This window comes from Myxocyprinus asiaticus, chromosome 44, assembly GCF_019703515.2.
Source record: "Myxocyprinus asiaticus isolate MX2 ecotype Aquarium Trade chromosome 44, UBuf_Myxa_2, whole genome shotgun sequence".
Taxonomy (NCBI): domain Eukaryota; kingdom Metazoa; phylum Chordata; class Actinopteri; order Cypriniformes; family Catostomidae; genus Myxocyprinus; species Myxocyprinus asiaticus.
The window spans coordinates 21,914,705-21,932,808 of NC_059387.1; the positions used below are offsets into that span (position 1 = coordinate 21,914,705).

An 18,104-nucleotide genomic window follows, 5' to 3' on the forward strand; every position below is an offset into this window, starting at 1 on the left:
CCCCCAGCCAAAACTGATAGAGTTTTTCAGAGCATTTTAGCTCAAAATCAAACAGAAACATTATTAATATTCTAAAATAAAACCATAGCCTACCCAAGCAAAAATGTCACCCCTATGTTGAATTTCCCCCATTGTCTTCTGCTTTTACAATATATTAAATGTATTTATTTAGCATTATTTCTTGGCAAATACAAGACATCCAATCTTTTTATTATCATTAAAGGTGAATGCTAAGGGCTTGATAAGACCATCCTGATGAGTACATATTTCTCAAAACAAAATATAGTCTGATACTGCTAACCAGGCCCACACAGAATTTGTGCCCACAGAACATCACAGACAATTCCATAATATTCCACAGAATTCAAACACCTGTCATTCACAAATTTCTACACAAACCCTGTCCCTTACATATTCATTGATTTTAGCAAATTTGTAGTTTTCAATAGAGTTTAGTGCTCTCAGCTCTGTTTTTACCATGTTTAATATTATATATGCCTACAGTAGCTTGGTTTCCATCCACATATTTTTATGTGCATGTCGCATAAAAACTGCTGGATGGAAACACTAAGATGCGAATAAAATCTCCAAAATCTGCATTAAATACGTATAGCCTACGCTCGCTTGAGGTGGATACATTTTGTATTTGATCAGAAGCAAATGGGCATAAACTATCCTGGAAACACATTTGCTGAGTAAACTCCTTTTGAATTTATTAGGAATACAAGATGCAAGATACAAAAAAGTTTGCTCATAATTGGATAACCAGCAAACCAATCATTGCATCTGAAATGCTGCATTGGTCATCCTGAAATGTTTTTAAAATCCAAAGCCTGCAAAGAGTTTGCAGAGCAAATAAGTCGAATACAAACTTGATCTGTGCCGAAGAGCATTGACACTTTTTAAAATATCCTCACAGTAAAGTCAAAAGAAAGGAGGAACGCACACACGTAGTGCTGTCGCTCCCAGACATAAGACAAGTTCTTTAAAGTTTTTTGTATGTGTGCTCTAAACTGTAAGTATTTTATTAATAAAAGAGTCACAGTGGCTTCGGTTTATCCGGAAGTAGCCATTTCAAAGTAATCTCATGAGTAATTTGTATGTATTCTTACATAAAGTTTGGTTCAAGCAAATGTACATTCTCTTACGTTTGCATAGACACTGAAACGTACAATATGTTTACATGTTTACGTACAATACTGACGTATTGACAGCATCTAAACGTAATCATTTTACGTATTAACACCTATAAAAATGTACAAATGTTTACGTGTACTGTTTGAATTTATTCATATTGAATAATTCATAGAATTAAGCAGTTAAATACATTTAATTTATAATCAGTGAGATTAGTTAAATGCATCACATTTATTTAATGCAGTTGACATAATAATGACATTTTAACGGTTCATTCTGTTCTGTGTGATTTAATGCAGATTGCCCTATACAACATTTTAAATGATTATATCACTTTAACCAAGACTACACTTTAAAATGTTAAAATGAATAAAAACTCTGTAATTGTTTAATTTTATTTTTGTCTGCCATGGGACACTAAAGGATTTTTCAGAATATACCAAAAAACTAAATAAACCACAAAAAGCACCATAAAACAACAATAAAATTAATCCATACATTTGTTAGCTATAATCCAAATCTTCAGACTGCTTTCTGTGAAGAACAGACCCAAATTCAATCCTTTTATTCAAAGATCTCCGTCTCCATCCGCCGCAGCGCCACCATGCCCGCTGTAACCGTCAACCTGCATTGGTTTCGTTTTCAAATTCAAAAATTGCCGCCTCAGTGATGTCGAATGGTCATTGGCTCTTAAGTGTCTTGTGATCGTTTGCGACATGCCGTATTCTGCGATGTATATGTTTGAATGAGATATAACAGCGCCGTTATGGAGTGCATCAGAAGATTTACAACGATTAGTAATTTAAATTCTACTCTCCACCTCACACAATGCTATTGTATGACATCATGGAGCACATCGGCTGCAGGCATTGCCCTTTGAACTAATTTTGTACTGAAGTTTGTCATTTTTCTGAATTAATTATTGTGATTAAATGTAGCCTATCTGCCTGTTATGTGTTTTATATGCTTAATAAATGGTTATGGTAAGGTTTTGTAGTAGGTGTGGGACTAGCAGCTGTAAAATATACATAAATGAATATATTGTATCAAAAATTATTGCTACTGTACATTAATCTAAGTTACATGTATTTATATTGTTGAAATGTGGTTATGTTTAGAGGTTGGGGTAGGGTTAAGGGATCTAAAATATCTATAAAACCGTAAAAACTGTACAAATATATTTATAATCAATTAGTGTATTAAAATTTATTTGTAATGGATTCGTCAATATTTTACGTTTCAAAAGCTGTCAATATGTAAAAATGTTTTCATTTTTAGATGCTTTCAAACGTCCATATTGTACGGTTTAGTGTCTATCCAAACGTACAAAAATATTTGTTTAAATGTTACAAATATTAACGTACAAATAGCTACGGATATTAATGAGATCAGGCTAGCAATTTTGTTCTTTTTAACACATTGGATGGAAACCCGGCTTTATTCGCACATTGTTTTTGCGATATTACATTTTGTTGTATAAATTAAATTCGCAACTTGGAAGGAAACATAGCTTGTGACATATTTTAGTGCTTTGTGCTTGTGTTTTCTGAGCATCCATTCTACAGAAGTTTGCATATTTTCCCTTCAAAAAACATCAGAAGATTCCACATGGACCTAAAAAAACAAATACTTGACACTTCTATTTACATTTCACGCATATCGAGTCAATAACATAAGTGCTTATTATTAGTCATGTCTAAACCTATAACAAGGTTTGAAGCTTAGCACTACGCAGGTTGAGTGTGGTCACTTGGCCATCCGCCAGCTTTTCACCACTATAAGGCAGCTTGCTTTTAAATAATGAATAGACCTGCTTTGCATTATTCATCACAATGCCTTTGTACCCGTGCTCACTTTACCTTCTGCATTCTCCTGTACCGCATGCATTCATTTAGCGGCCCTCTCTTATTCCATGCAATATCACTGCACATCTCTCAGCCTGTATTATACTACTCTGATTAGTCTCATTTTGGTCATGCTGTTCAGTTGAGTGTCAAATTCCTCTGTTGTGTGGAATTTTCTGCTGCCACAACACATTGGCACTGAAATCGGGTCAAGAGGACAGTGACCCAGCAAATCGTCATAGTGGCAATCATACAGTAAACCCAACAAACCCAAGTCTCAGCCGCCACAGTCCACAAGTTGATGGTCAAATGCATAAACGTAGCTGACAAAACTGGAACTTTCTCGATCTGGCAAGCACTAATCTGATTGGATGACATTACACAAGTACCAAGAGTAAGGGCATACAGGATTTTTTATCAGTCCGCATGGAAACAAAGTTATGTTTACAAGGTAAAGGGGTTAATACAATGACCACTTTTGAGGATAAAACAATAAAACAGTAGAATATTTTTTTCATACTTAGCTCCACTAGACTAAACAAAACCCAAGCACAAAACAAATATGCATGCATGCTACAGTCGCACTACTAGCAACCAGGCTGTTGCTTCTACATGCGTTGGCATGGCCACTCCACCAGAAGTTCAGAAACCCATTACCTACAGAGCCCCACTTAGACCTGGTGTGCCTTCGGCGTGACATGTTTGTCCTGTTGCGAAGGTGACCCACAGGTCCCAGTTGCCACCAAGGCTGGAAATGTAGGATGCACTTGCAGCCTGGGTCGCTATGGCGATGGAAAGGGTGAATGAGGAATTAAAGCCAACAGGCACAGTGACCAGGGTTAGTAATTCTCTTTCTGTCAGCACTACAACTTCACCTGTGTCTAATCCTGACCGGAGTTTACCCAGAGCGCAGGTGAGATTGTTCACTTTACACCACCAGGCATGCCAGATACCCACAACCTCATGCAAAAGCCATGCAAGCATCACAATCTAACCCCTTGCATACTAAATGACACACTGCAAAAATTGCTTTCTTAATCAGCATTTTTGTCTTGTTTTCCTGTAAAATATCTAAATATCCTTAAAACAAGATGCATGTTTTAAGACATTCAGACATTAATTTGTTTTCAGATAATATATCTTGAATAAGGTTTATTCTTATCCTATTGGCAAATAGATTTTTCTTGTTTTAAACCTCACTAAAACAAGAAAAACAGGGGGTAAGAAATAAACTGAATTCAAGATATAATTTCTGAAAGCAACTCTTAATACTGTATATTATGCATTTTTATGAGATTTCTCATTTAAAGGATGTTTAGATAGTTTTGCTGAAAAACAATACAGAAATAGTGAAAAAGAACATGATTTTTTGCAGTGCACAACCCAGCAAAAACCTGAGGACTGCTTTTTTTTAATGCATGCATGCATTTTGGAGCATCCCTTGATGCATATTATGTATGTGTGCATGTGATGACATAAATGACAATGCAAAAGTGAGATTGTGAGGGAGCAAGACTATGTGTCAGGGCTGGGTGGCATGATGACATTTACAAATGTGTCAACCGGTTGAGAATTTACCATTCATACCACTGTAGATATTTATATTTGTGCATCTATCAGTGAGCAGGACCATTTTTTTTTTCTCCCAATTTGGAATGCCCAATTCCCAATGTGCTTTTAAGTCCTCATGCTCGTGTAGTGATTCGCCTCAGTCCGGGTGGCGGAGGACGAATCCCAGTTGCCTCTGCATCTGAGATCACGTCTTATCACATGGCTTGTTGAGCGTGTTGGACGGAGACATAGCGCGTGTGGAGGCTTCACGCCATCCACCATGGCAACCACGCTCAACTCACCACACGCCCCACCGAGAATGAACCACATTATAACGATCACGAGGAAGTTACCCCATGTGACTCTACCCTCCCGGGCCAATTTGGTTGCTTAGGAGACCTGGCTGGAGTCACTCAGCACGCCCTGGGATTCAAACTAGCGAACTCCAGGGGTGGTAGCCAGCGTCTTTACCACTGAGCTACCCAGGCCCCCGAGCAGGACTGCTTTATGTTTCTACATGCGACAAAGAAACCTGGAGCAATGCGAAATAACAAAGCAGAAAGGAGTGTTGTAAGGTGCAGGAAGCAATTTTTTATGGAATATGCAGAAAATGTTTCTTCTCCCTGAAGATATCACTGAAATGAATGTCCTGAAATCACATCTTTAATGTCATATTCAGATTCATAACTGTTGTCAGCGTAGGGCGAAACTTTGCTACTGTTGAGTTTAATTGTGAGAAGACTGCTGCTCTTCTGTTTGTTGACAGTCCCAATGCTTTCTTTGGAGGACGGTGTTTTGGAAAGAGTTGGCGTGACTAATTCAACAGCTCAGATTCATGAAGGTTCCAGACCTGCAAAAATCACTTACAACAACTTTATGTGAAGTTAAGTCATTCATGTTTGTTGAGCAATGTTGAAACTCGGTGTGATCGATGAGCGATGACAGGTGTGCATATATCGGCTATTATAACAGCTTCATCCAATCAGAATTTAGAATCGGAAATATCCATTTTGTAATATTAGTTTTGTTGTTTTGGGGGCTTTTGTTTTGTAACCCAAGTGTTAAAGGGATAGTTCATCCAAAAATGTAAATTCTCTCATCACTTACTCACCCTTCTGGAATCCCAGATGTGTATGACTTTCTTTCTTCTGCAGAACACAAATTAAGATTTTTAAAAGAATATCTCAGCTCTGTAGGTCCTCACAATGCAAGTGAATGGGTGCCAAAATGTTGAAGCTCCAAAATCCACATAAAGGTAGCATAAAAGTAATCCATAGTACTCCAGTGGTTAAATCCATGTATTAAGACATGATATGATAGGTGTGGGTGAGAAACAGATCAATATTTAAGTCATTTTTATCATAAATTCTCCTCTCTGCCCAGTAGGGGGCAATGTGCATTAAGAATGTGAATCACCAAAAACAGAAGAATGGGAAAGTGAAAGTGAAGTGGAGATTGACTGAGCAGGGAGGAGAATTTATAGTAAAAAAAAAGGACTTAAATATTGAACTTTTTCTCACCCACACCTATCATATCGTGTCTTAATACATGGATTTAACCACTGGAGTACTATGGATTATTTTTATGTTGCTCTTAAGTTGATTTTGGAGCTTCAAAATTTTGCATTGTATGGAACTACAGAGCTGAAATATTCTTCTAAAAATCTTCATTTGTGTTCAGCAGATGACAGAAAGTCATACACATCTGGGATGGCATGAGGATTAGTAAATGATGAGAGAATTTTCATTTTTGGGTGAAGTATTCCTTTAAATAATGAGAAGCTGATTTTGCAATGCGACATTCATTTTTAAACAGTCTTTTCTTTAGGTCTGAGATCCTCAAGTTCCATTTAAAAAGTGAAAATTATCAAAATCATTTATTTGAATTTCCAACAAAAATACAGTAACTACATTGTGATATAGAGGTCACTGACAAATAAGGATGTCCGATGGGAATAAAAAAGGTCAAATCTTTTAAAAATAGTTATATAAAACAAATATATCAAATTTGTTTTTCATGTTTTGTAAACATTTATAGCATTTTCTACACACAAAAAAATAAAAAAAAATAAAAATGTAAAGTAAATGGTATTAAAATACTTTCCTTGCAACTTGAATACATGTGAGTGTATGCAACTTAATCATTATTTAAAAAAAAGGGGGGTTTCAAACATATTTTTCAAGGTATTTGTACCCCCATGAATATCAAAATGTTTTCTTAGGGTTAACTTCATTTGACCTGCCTTTTCATAAAAATGTCAAAATATCAGATTTTTTTTTTTTAACTTCACATGACAACTGAATGGCAACCTGCGTGTTGTTTACACCACCTGACATTGATTTAGTGGACAAAAGAGTTTCTAATATTAATAATATTAGAGAACAAAATTTCACTGCTAACTTTTCAAGAAATAAACTTTTGCCAATATTTTGATTTTCAAGAATTTCAGCTTTTAAATTTAGAGACAATTATAATGCATTTTTTGTGTCTCTGGACGGTTACACCACTTAGAGATTTTTTACTTTTAGCACCAGAAAACATACCAAAATGACTTCGAACTCAGTTATTGAAACATGTTCATCATAGCAGAGGTGTACTGTAATTGTTGTAATTCAAGTAATTGCTTTGTGTGAACTGCATTTTTAATCTAATTTTTAATAACTTAACATATTTTACAAATTATAATTACAATATAATTACAAATTATAAATTCCACGCCATTTACCAATATGCATTATGATTTTGGCCATACCACCCACTCCATGTTTCAGTGTGTATGCGTGGGTGTGTGTTAGCATTTATTAGTCTATCCATGCAGTGTTGGCTAATGGAAGGGGTGGCTTCATGCACCTGTGAGGCTCCAAGCAGTAGCAGGAGGGCACTTGAGGAGGGCACTCACTTTTCTCAAACCTGTCTGTCAGACGGGAGCATATGTTGGAGCCCATGGGCTGGTCCTGCAGGACGGGGGAGTCCTGGCTAAGAGGTGTCAACACTAACTGTTCTGGAGGAGCCCAACAAGCGTTGCCGTAAGAAAAAACAACACACAAGACATCAGTCAGTTAGAGCAACACACTCTTAAAATGTGCCTCGAGGGTTTGAAGGATGAGAAATGGTGCTTGGTAAAAGTATTACCATTGTGTCAAGGGCTTCTTAACAAAGGTTCTTTGATAAAAGTATGAAGCAAAGTGGGTAAAAATGGTTTTATCTTTATCTGGTTGACTTCCATTTGGAGTGTTTTGGAGTTCAATAATGTACCACATATAACAAACGTAACATGAAACATACATTTTTCTGCTTATTTTTCCCCATCTAACATAAGAAACTGCACTGACATTGAATGACATAAAAAGGGCACCGATTTGCTGCACAAGATCAACTTACATGTCTTTAAACCCACATTAGCTCATGAAGCAAGGCATGTTCTTTAGATGTGCGTTGGGCTTGCTCCTTGAAATGTCTTGAAATTAAATTTGCTGGATGTAATATTAAATAGAAGAGGCAGGGTCTAGCTAGAAAGCTATTGTGGTACTCAGTTTGTTAATGTGACTGTCAAAAGCATTATTACAATAATTCAAACAGGATTTATTTTGATGCAGATGCAACCTCAGGATAGAAATGTTAACAACAAAAATGTGAACTGACTAGCAAATGTTAGCCTGAACACAGCAATGTACAACATGCTTTATAATAAATATACATACATATGCATATGCTGTTACAATATGTAACAATTTGTTGTTAGTCCAACTAAATAATAAGTAACACATTTTTAAGACAAGCATTTCCCGTTAGACTCCCACACCCGTCATTAGTTGACTTGCTTCATTTTAGATATTTGAAATTTGGTTTCTCTTGTACATTTTCAGACTAAACTTTACTTACTTTGTATGATGCGGATGGCTAGACTTAGAAAATGGTATACACCATAGTTCCTGTTGATATTTTAATAAATGTCCAATGACTAAAGTTTAGTAATATTTTAAGCAATAAATACTGACAGCAATACATTTCTTGCTCAAAGCACTATCTGCTGGTTTCAAATAGTATTCCTTTAGCACTGTTCTATAATATATACACTACCGGTCAAAAGTTCTGAAACACTTGACTGAAATGTTTCTCTGATCTTAAAAATCTTTTGATCTGAAGGCGTATGTTTAAATGTTTGAAATTAGTTTTGTAGACAAAAATATAATTGTGCCACCATATAAATGTATTTAATTATAAAACTAAAATGTAATAAAAAAAAATAAAAAAAACGTTTTTTAAATGGATGAATTGGACAAAATAATAAAGAAAAGCAGCCAATAAGTGCCCAACATAGATGGGAATTCCTTCAATACTGTTTAAAAAGCATCCCAGGGTGATACCTCAAGAAGTTGGTTGAGAAAATGTCAAGAGTACATGTCTGCAAATTCTAGGCAAAGGGTGACTACTTTGAAGATGCTAAAATATAACACAGTTTTGATTTATTTTGGATTTTGTTTAGTCACAACATAATTCCCATAGTTCCATTTATGTTATTCCATAGTTTTGATGACTTTACTATTATTCTAAAATGTGAAAAAAAAAATTATAATAAAAGAATGAGTAAGTGTTTCAAAACTTTTGACCGGTAGTGTGTATATAAGAAATCAGAAAGGGGGCAAACACTTTTTCACACCACTGTATATATATATATATATATATATATATATATATATATATATATATATATATATATACATACAGTGGTGTGAAAAAGTGTTTGCCCCCTTCCTGATTTCTTATTTTTTTGCATGTTTGTCACACATAAATGTTCCAGATCATCAAACAAGTTTAAATATTAGTCAAAGATAACACAAGTAAACACAAAATGCAGTTTTTAAATGAAGGTTGTTATTATTAAGGGAAAACAAAATCCAAACCTACATGGCCCTATGTGAAAAAGTGTTTGCCCCACCTGTTAAAACATAACTTAACTGTGGTTTATCACACCTGAGTTCAATTTCTCTAGCCACACCCAAGCCTGATTACTGCCACACCTGTTCTCAATCAAGAAATCACTTAAATAGGACCTGCCTGACAAAGTGAAGTAGACCAAAAGATCTTCAAAAGCTAGACATCATGCCGAGATCCAAAGAAATTCAGGAACAAATGAGAAAGAAAGTAATTGAGATCTATCAGTCTGGAAAAGGTTATAAAGCCATTTCTAAAGCTTTGGGACTCCAGAGAACCACAGTGAGAGCCATTATCCACAAATGGCAAAAACATGGAACAGTGGTGAACCTTCCCAGGAGTGGCCGGCCGACCAAAATTACCCCAAGAGCGCAGCGACGACTCATCCAAGAGGTCACAAAAGACCCCACAACAACATCCAAAGAACTGCAGGCCTCACTTGCCTCAGTTAAGGTCAGTGTTCATGACTCCACCATGAGAAAGAGACTGGGCAAAAATTGCCTGCATGGCAGAGTTCCAAGACGAAAACCACTGCTGAGCAAAAAGAACATTAAGGCTTGTCTCATTTTTGCCAGAAAACATGTTGATGATCCCCAAGACTTTTGGGAAAATACTTTGTGGACTGACGAGACAAAAGTTGAACTTTTTGGAAGGTGTGTGTCCCATTACATCTGGCGTAAAAGTAACACCGCATTTCAGAAAAAGAATATCATACCAATAGTAAAATATGGTGGTGGTAGTGTGATGGTCTGGAGCTATTTTGCTGCTTCAGGACCTGGAAGACTTGCTGTGATAAATGGCTGTTCGTGACCTCAAGCTGAAGCGAACTTGGTTCTGCAGCAGGACAATGATCCAAAACACACCAGCAAGTCCACCTCTGAATGGCTGAAGAAAAACAAAATGAAGACTTTGGAGTGACCTAGTCAAAGTCCTGACCTGAATCCTATTGAGATGCTGTGGCATGACCTTAAAAAGGCAGTTCATGCTCGAAAACCCTCCAATGTGGCTGAATTACAACAATTCTGCAAAGATGAGTGGGCCAAAATTCCTCCACAGCGCTGTAAAAGACTCATTGCAAGTTATCGCAAATGCTTGATTGCAGTTGTTGCTGCTAAGGGTGGCCCAACCAGTTATTAGGTTTAGGGGGCAATCACTTTTTCACACAGGGCCATGTAGGTTTGGATTTTGTTTTCCCTTAATAATAACAACCTTCATTTAAAAACTGCATTTTGTGTTATCTTTGACTAATATTTAAACTTGTTTGATGATCTGAAACATTTAAGTGTGACAAACATGCAGAAAAATAAGAAATCAGGAAGGGGGCAAACACTTTTTCACACCACTGTGTGTATATATATATATATATATATATATACACTTTATTAGTACACCTGCACATCTACATATTCATGCAATTATCTAATCAGCCAATCGTGTGGCAGCAGTGTAATGTATAAAATTATACAGATATGGGTCAGGAGCTTCAGTCAATGTTTACATCAACCATCAGAATGGGGAATAATGTGATCTCAGTGATTTAGAACATGGTATGATTGTTGGTGCCAAACGGGCTTCTGTAACTGCTGATCTCCTGGGATTTTCACGCGCAACAGTCTCTAGAGTGTAAAGAGAATGGTGCGAAAAACAAAAAACATCCAGTGAACAGCAGTGTTTGAGAATGGCCAGACTGATCCAAGCTGACAGGAAGGTGGCAGTAACCATTAACATGCATTACAACTGTGCTACGCAAAAAAGCATTTCTGAATGTACAACATGTCGAACATTGAGGCTGATGGGCTACAGAAGCAGAAGACCCCTCCGAGTACTACTACTGTCAGCTGAGAACAGGAAACTGAGGCCGCAGTGGGCACAGGCTCACCAAAACTGAACAGTAGACAATTGGAAAAACATCGCCTTGTCTGACAAATCTGGATTTTTGCTGAGGTACACAAATGGTAGGCCCACCGCAGCCTCAGTTTCTGTTCTTGGCTGACAGAAGTGGAACCCAACGTGGTCTTCTGCTGTTGTAGGCCATCCGCCTCAAGGTTCGACATGTTGTGCATTCTGAGATGCTATTCTGCTCACTAAAATTGTACAGAGCGGTTATCTGAGCTATTGTAGCCTTTCTGTCAGCTCAAACCAGTCTGGCCATTCTCTCTCATAAACAAGGTGTTTTCGTCCACAGAACTCCCACTTACTGGTTGTTTTTTGTACCATTCTCTTTACACTCTAGAGACTGTTGCGTATGAAAATCCCAGGAGATCAGCATTTACAGAAATACTCAAACCAGCCTGTCTGGCACCAACAATCATGCCATTGTCTAAATCACTGAGACCATTCTGCTGGATGATGTGAACTTTAACTGAAGCTCCTGACCCATATCTGCATGATTTTATGCATTACACAGCTGCCACACGATTGGCTGATTTGATAATTGCATGAATAAGTAGATGTACAGGTGTACCTAATAAAGTGGCCGGTGAGTGAGTATATATATATATATATATATATACACACAGTACTGTGCAAACGTTTTAGGCACTTGTGAAAAATGTTGCATAGTGAGGATGTCTTCAAAAATAATGACATAAATAATTTTCATTTATCACTTAATGTCATACAAAGTCCAGTAAACATGAAAAAGCTAAATCAATATTCGGTGTGACCACCTTTGCATTTAAAACAGCACCAGTTCTCCTAGGTACACCAGGACACAGTTTTTCTTGGTTGTTGGTAGATAGGATGTACCAAGCTTCTTGGAGAATTCACCACAGTTCTTCTATCTGTTTCAGCTGTCTCAATTGCTTCTGTCTCTTCATGTAATCCCAGACTGACATGATGTTCAGTGGGGGGCTCTGTGGGGGCAATGCCATCTCTTGCAGAGCGACCTGTTCTTCTATTCTAATCTTTTCTATTTGTAAAGGTAATGTTTGGGAATCTAAAATGTATTTTTCCTATTGACACACTAAAGCTGAAGATATAAATAACCAACTTAAGACAAATGTTTTTGTGCCTAAAACTTTTGCACAATACTGTGTGTGTATATATATATATATATATATATATATATATATATATATATATATATATATATATATATATATATATATATATATATATATATATATATATATATAATAAAATAAATATATAGAATAAAACTAAAACAAGACAAAAGGAAGATCTCTTGCATATTTCTTGTATATTACTATATTAGATTGTACTGTATATTACATTTCCTTAGCCATGGCCTATGAGTGATGGGTTTCCAGATGCTGCCCCCATGTGGCCTTCAAAAGTGAATGCACGGAAACCTTTCACACAGTACGGGTTATCACTAAAGCAGGGGCCTCTGATGAGCTAAATTATTGTTTGTGCATTATGTAAACCACCTATGACATCAGAAGATTATTGTTCTTCCATCTGTAAAATGACTGTTCAAACAACAGTACACTAGTATTAATACATTTAAGAGCACTTGGTTTGACATTATTGTTTGATGCTATATGTTATTTTTGCTGTTTTCACTTTAGGGTTCAATTGATTCCATTCCATTTCCGTACATGAATCTACCGTATGGAAAGCAAAGGTGAAGGAAAGCAGCTGTCAGTCATATGCTGTGTTGAGTAGAACTGAGTCGATTAATGACATAAATAACCCTTTCCACTTACAGTTAACATCTAATGACAGCAAAGTGCCGCATTTTATGAAAGGTTTTAATAAGATATTTCTTCAAGGCCCATTATAAACTAGACAGATTAGAGATTTCCAACATTAACAACTTCAATGAGTGGTAGTCAAAACTAAAACAAATCAGAGGCATATTCCTATTCCACATGTGGTTCCCAACGAATTTAACTGAACATTTGTTTGAGCATTTGACCCAGCCTGTTCCAGAAGCTCAAACAAATGTTCAGTTAAATGCACAATGCATTTAAGACAGTCAGTCAAAAGGCTCCTCCCTCAGTGTCATCACCTCACAAAGCCCACAGAATAAGCACATGCTGGAATAGACCTGCTGCCAAAACGACACACTCCAATCTCTCAAACCCTCCACCACTGCTCAAATCTAAAGAGTACTCGCAATGTACTCTTGGCTCCTGTTCTGCACATTAAGGGCTTCCAAACTTTCTGTGTGCTAGACTGAAGTCTGGAGAATGATATGTATGAGATCCTGTTTAGGCTCGCAATAATTATCTCAATGACGCATTTCCATTCACACTGGATTCTTAAAAAGACTCTGCAGGGATTCAGTTTAATTTTTCAGTGGTTTACAGTCTCTGACCTATACATTTTTCAAACACTATTTTAACCCTAAATTGCATGCAATGAAAGCAATATTTATTCAATGTTTGATTGACTTTCCTTGCATAAAATGGACCTCATTAATATAATGAAAAAATAATCATATTTGTGAGGGTCCTACTGGGACAGGGAGGTATGTTGCTTGGAGGCAACACTGTGCAACAATGGAAAGAAATGTCAAAAACATATCAAAGATATGTTTTTATTAATTTACTGCAAATATCTGTAGAGAAATTAAGTGACAATACAATTTGTTGATGTCAGAAAACTAAAAATGCTTATCAATAGCAAAAAAGTAAAACATAACCCTATTTTTACCGGATACAGCATGCATTAAGAAAGTAATATAAAACATTTTTTTTAAAAGCTTGATTCACCTTTCTTGCATAAAATGGACCTCATTACTAAAATCTAAAGCAAAATTTGACAAATAAATCATATTTGGGTGGGTGCTGGGAGGTATATCGCCTGGAGGCATCACTGTGCAACAATGGAAAGAACTGCATCAAAGATTTTTATCAAAGGTTTTTGTCTATTTAAATATTTGTAGAGTAATGGACTGACTGTACAATTGACTGAAGTCAGAAAATGTAAATTTTTTAAAGAATAGCAAAAAATATAACCCTATTTCAACCCTATATTACATGTATTATGAAAGCAACATTTAAAAAAATAGCTTGATTAAATTTTTGCATATAAAGGACCTCATTACTAAAGTAGAAAGCTAATTAAAAAATATATTTGGGAAGCTCCTGGGAGGTATGTTGCTTAGAGGCAACATTATGCAACAATGAAATTAAAAAAAAAAAAAAATTAAAAAAAAAAAAAGATGGGCTTTTAAGTATTTAAATATTTATAGAGTAATAGAGTGACTTTCCAATTTGATGATGTCAGACAACTAAAAATGCTAAATAGCAATGCTATTAACAATCTTATAACATTGTGTAATAGACATTACATGACAGAATATAGTAGAATTGTCACCTTTAGTTTAAATTTTAACTTAAAAGTTAAGTAAATAATGAAAAGGTAGGTACTTCAGCCAGGTGCACGTGACCTCAACAGGTGAGCCCTGTCTATGAGCTTACAAAGATAGAGCGCTTTAAACTGTCACGTGACTACTAATAAGGGAATTTCTACCCCAGACGTCCATACAGATTTGGATATGGTTCGTTTTGGTCGTTTTCTCTTCGGTTCACCTCCGCCCAACTGATAGAAAACAGAACATCACTTTGGTAACCCATCTGTTTACACAGCGAAAATGACAGGTAACCTACAACACAGCTCAAAAGGAGACCGGTGACCGTTTCAATAACTACATCACCTCCCTTTTCTGATAAACACAGGCGTACAGTACAGCCAGTTCTTGATGTTGATTAAGCACTGACTAAAGTCAAGACTGGGCCGCTTGTGTACAGCATCCTTATAAATAGGCTTGTTTATATGTCTGTTCTACTATTAAATTAATATTCTATGGCACATCATTCCACCGAAACAAGCACACACGAAAACAGAGCTGACGTTCATTACAAAGTGCATTGCGAAACAAAAACATATATGTCGCACATCTCGGCAGAATATGTCACGCTTACCTCCCTCGCTGTGGATCTTCGACCGTCTGTTGAAATACATCGCGCACGCATGTGTAGGACTTCCAACAAGGGGAGCGCGATGATGGCATACTGCGACTCAGCGGGGGTATGCGGCCCACGGAGGCAGGGATGCGGTCTTCTTTGATGGAAAGAACATAGTTTCTGATGATGGGGTCACCCTAAACCGCGTGCACTGGAGCGGGCACGCGCTCCTGCCATTCTGCTGATCCGTCGCATTATTGCTCGCGCGAACTTACAGGCGAATGAATCCACGCGCGTGCCGTGTCATTAGACTCCGCCTGTCCCAACTGGACACTTTAAGCTGTCCATACGCCCTCATATGGTCTTTACTCAAACTGTTTAATAAGATTGGCAATCAAAAGTACTAATATACACTGGCGGCCAAAAGTTTGAAATAATGTAAAGATTTTGCTGTTTCGAAGGAAATTGGTTCTTTAATTCACCAAACTGGTATTCAGCTGATCACAAAGTATAGTCAGGACATTACTTATGTAAAAAACAGCACCATCACTATTTGAAAAAAGTCATTTTTGATCAAATCTAGACAGGCCCCATTTCCAGCAGCCATCACTCCAACACCTTATCCTTGAGTAATCATGCTAAATTGCTAATTTGGTACTAGAAAATCACTTGCCATTATATCAAACACAGTTCAAGGCTATTTGTTTCATTAAATGAAGCTTAACATTGTCTTTGTTTTTGAGTTGCCACAGTATGCAATAGACTGGCATGTCTTAAGGTCAATATTAGGTCAAAAATTATAGAAAAGAAACAGTTTTCTCTAGAAACTCTTTAGTCAATCATTGTTTTGTGGATTGAAGGCTATACAATGCTTGAAACTGCCAAAAAACTGAAGATTTCATACAAAGGTGTACACTACAGTCTTCAAAGACAAAGGACAACTGGCTCTAACAAGGACAGAAAGAGATGTGGAAGGTCAGATGTACAACTAAACAAGAGGATAAGTACATCAGAGTCTCTCATTTGAGAAATAGATGCCTCACATGTCTGACAGCTGACAGCTTCATTGAATTCTACCTGCTCAACACCAGTTTCATGTATAACAGTAAAGAGAAGACTCAGGCGTGCAGGCCTTATGGGAAGAACTGCAAAGAAAAAGCCACTTTTGAAACTGAAATCAAAAAGAAAAGGTTAGAGTGGACAAAGAAACACAGACATTGGACAACAGATAATTGGAAAAGAGTGTTATGGATCTTAACCCCATTGAGCTTTTGTGGGATCAGCTAGACTGTAAGGTGCGTGAGAAGTGCCCGACAAGACAGCCACATTATGGCAAGTGCTACAGGAAGTGTGGGGTGAAATGTCACCTGAGTATCTGTACAAACTGACAGCTAGAATGCCAAGGATCTGCAAATCTGTCATTGCTGCATGTGGAGGATTTTTTGATGTGAACTCTTTGAAGTAGTTTAAGTTCTGAACATTTCATTTTTTTTTTTTTTTTAAATTGCAATAGTAATTTTTCATGTTATTAATGTCCTGACTATACATTGTGATCAGTTGAATGCCACTTTGGTGAATAAAAGTACCAATTTCTTTCCATAACAGCAAAATCTTTACATTATTTCAAACTTTTGGCCACCAGAGAATATGGTTTGTAATTTCTATATATTCATAGTTTAGGCCTATTTGGTTGGCTACCATGTAAAATAATAAGGTAATGAATTTAAATCTCCTATTCATATTTTAAATAAAGACACAAAGGAGGCCAAATGCATCAGGTGCATGAACAGTTTGGGTTGAATTTGTAAGGAACTATCTTCACACTTTCAGGGTAATTTGAACCACTAGTTAATTCTGGCTTATCTTGTTCCATGCTTCACACTATCCTTACTTTACTCCTTGTTAGTAATTCACAATGTATACTTTTGGCACCGCAATGCAGTGCTAATCCTACCCCTAAGTAGGGCTTTGTAACCCAGGGTAAAAAGCAGCCATAACCCTTTTCATAATTGCATTACTTCAAAATTAAGTTCAAGTGTGAACCTATGGTTAAAATTGGCCTTAAAGGAATAGTTAACCCCAAAATGAAAATGTTCTCATCCTTTACTCACCCTCATGCCATCCCAGATGTTTATGACTTTTTTCTTCTGCAGAACACAAATGAAGATTTTTATCTCAGTTCTGTAGGTCCATACAATGCTAGTGAAGGGTGGCCAAAACTTTGAAGCTCCAAAAAGCTTATCAAGGCAACATAAAAGTAATCCATAAAACTCCAGTGGTTAAATCAATGCCTTCTGAAGTGACATAATCAATTTTAGGTGAGAACAGACCCAAATGTAACTTATTTTTCAATGTACCTCTTGCCTTTGCAGTCTCTAGGCACGATCATGATTTCAAGCTCGAATAAGGCCCAAGTATACTACATTTTTGCGTGTTCTGGATCGGCTTGCGCCTGGTCAACCACGTTAACTTTGTGAGTATACTCTTCTGACCCCCAGCGTATACGAAAACGTTTGACGCATACCCACTACAACTTCTTTGTGATACTCTTTAAGTAGAGTCAATGGCCGGCACATGCGCTGACGACGTGCACAGACGATGACCGCACCCACGAGTCGAGAAAATCTGGCTGGTATGCGGTTGGGCCTCGTGGACTGAATTATTAAGAAATGCATGTCACACATATTGTGAGTGGAGCGATCCGCAATGCAGATGTGCAAAGTATACTTTGGCCTTTACACTTCCTAGCACCATCTAG

The 18,104-nt window shown here is 36.8% G+C and overlaps 1 protein-coding gene across 4 annotated transcripts in view; it reads right to left on the reverse strand.

Annotated features, from left to right (window-relative positions):
• LOC127434415 (phospholipid-transporting ATPase IB-like) overlaps positions 1–15,610 on the reverse strand; it is a 74,469-nt gene extending 58,859 nt beyond the window's left edge. For 2 of the 4 annotated variants that reach the window (XM_051687145.1, XM_051687144.1), the window contains exons 1-2: positions 15,365–15,610; positions 7,432–7,533 (exon numbers count right to left, since the gene is read on the reverse strand). In XM_051687145.1, coding sequence (XP_051543105.1) covers positions 7,432–7,533; positions 15,365–15,404 — 142 coding nt within the window. In that variant the 5' untranslated portion in view covers positions 15,405–15,610. The remainder of the gene's footprint in view (positions 1–7,431; positions 7,534–15,364) is intronic. The other 2 variants (XM_051687147.1, XM_051687146.1) reach the window with 1 other exon arrangement.
• Between the last annotated feature and the right edge of the window lie 2,494 nt (positions 15,611–18,104).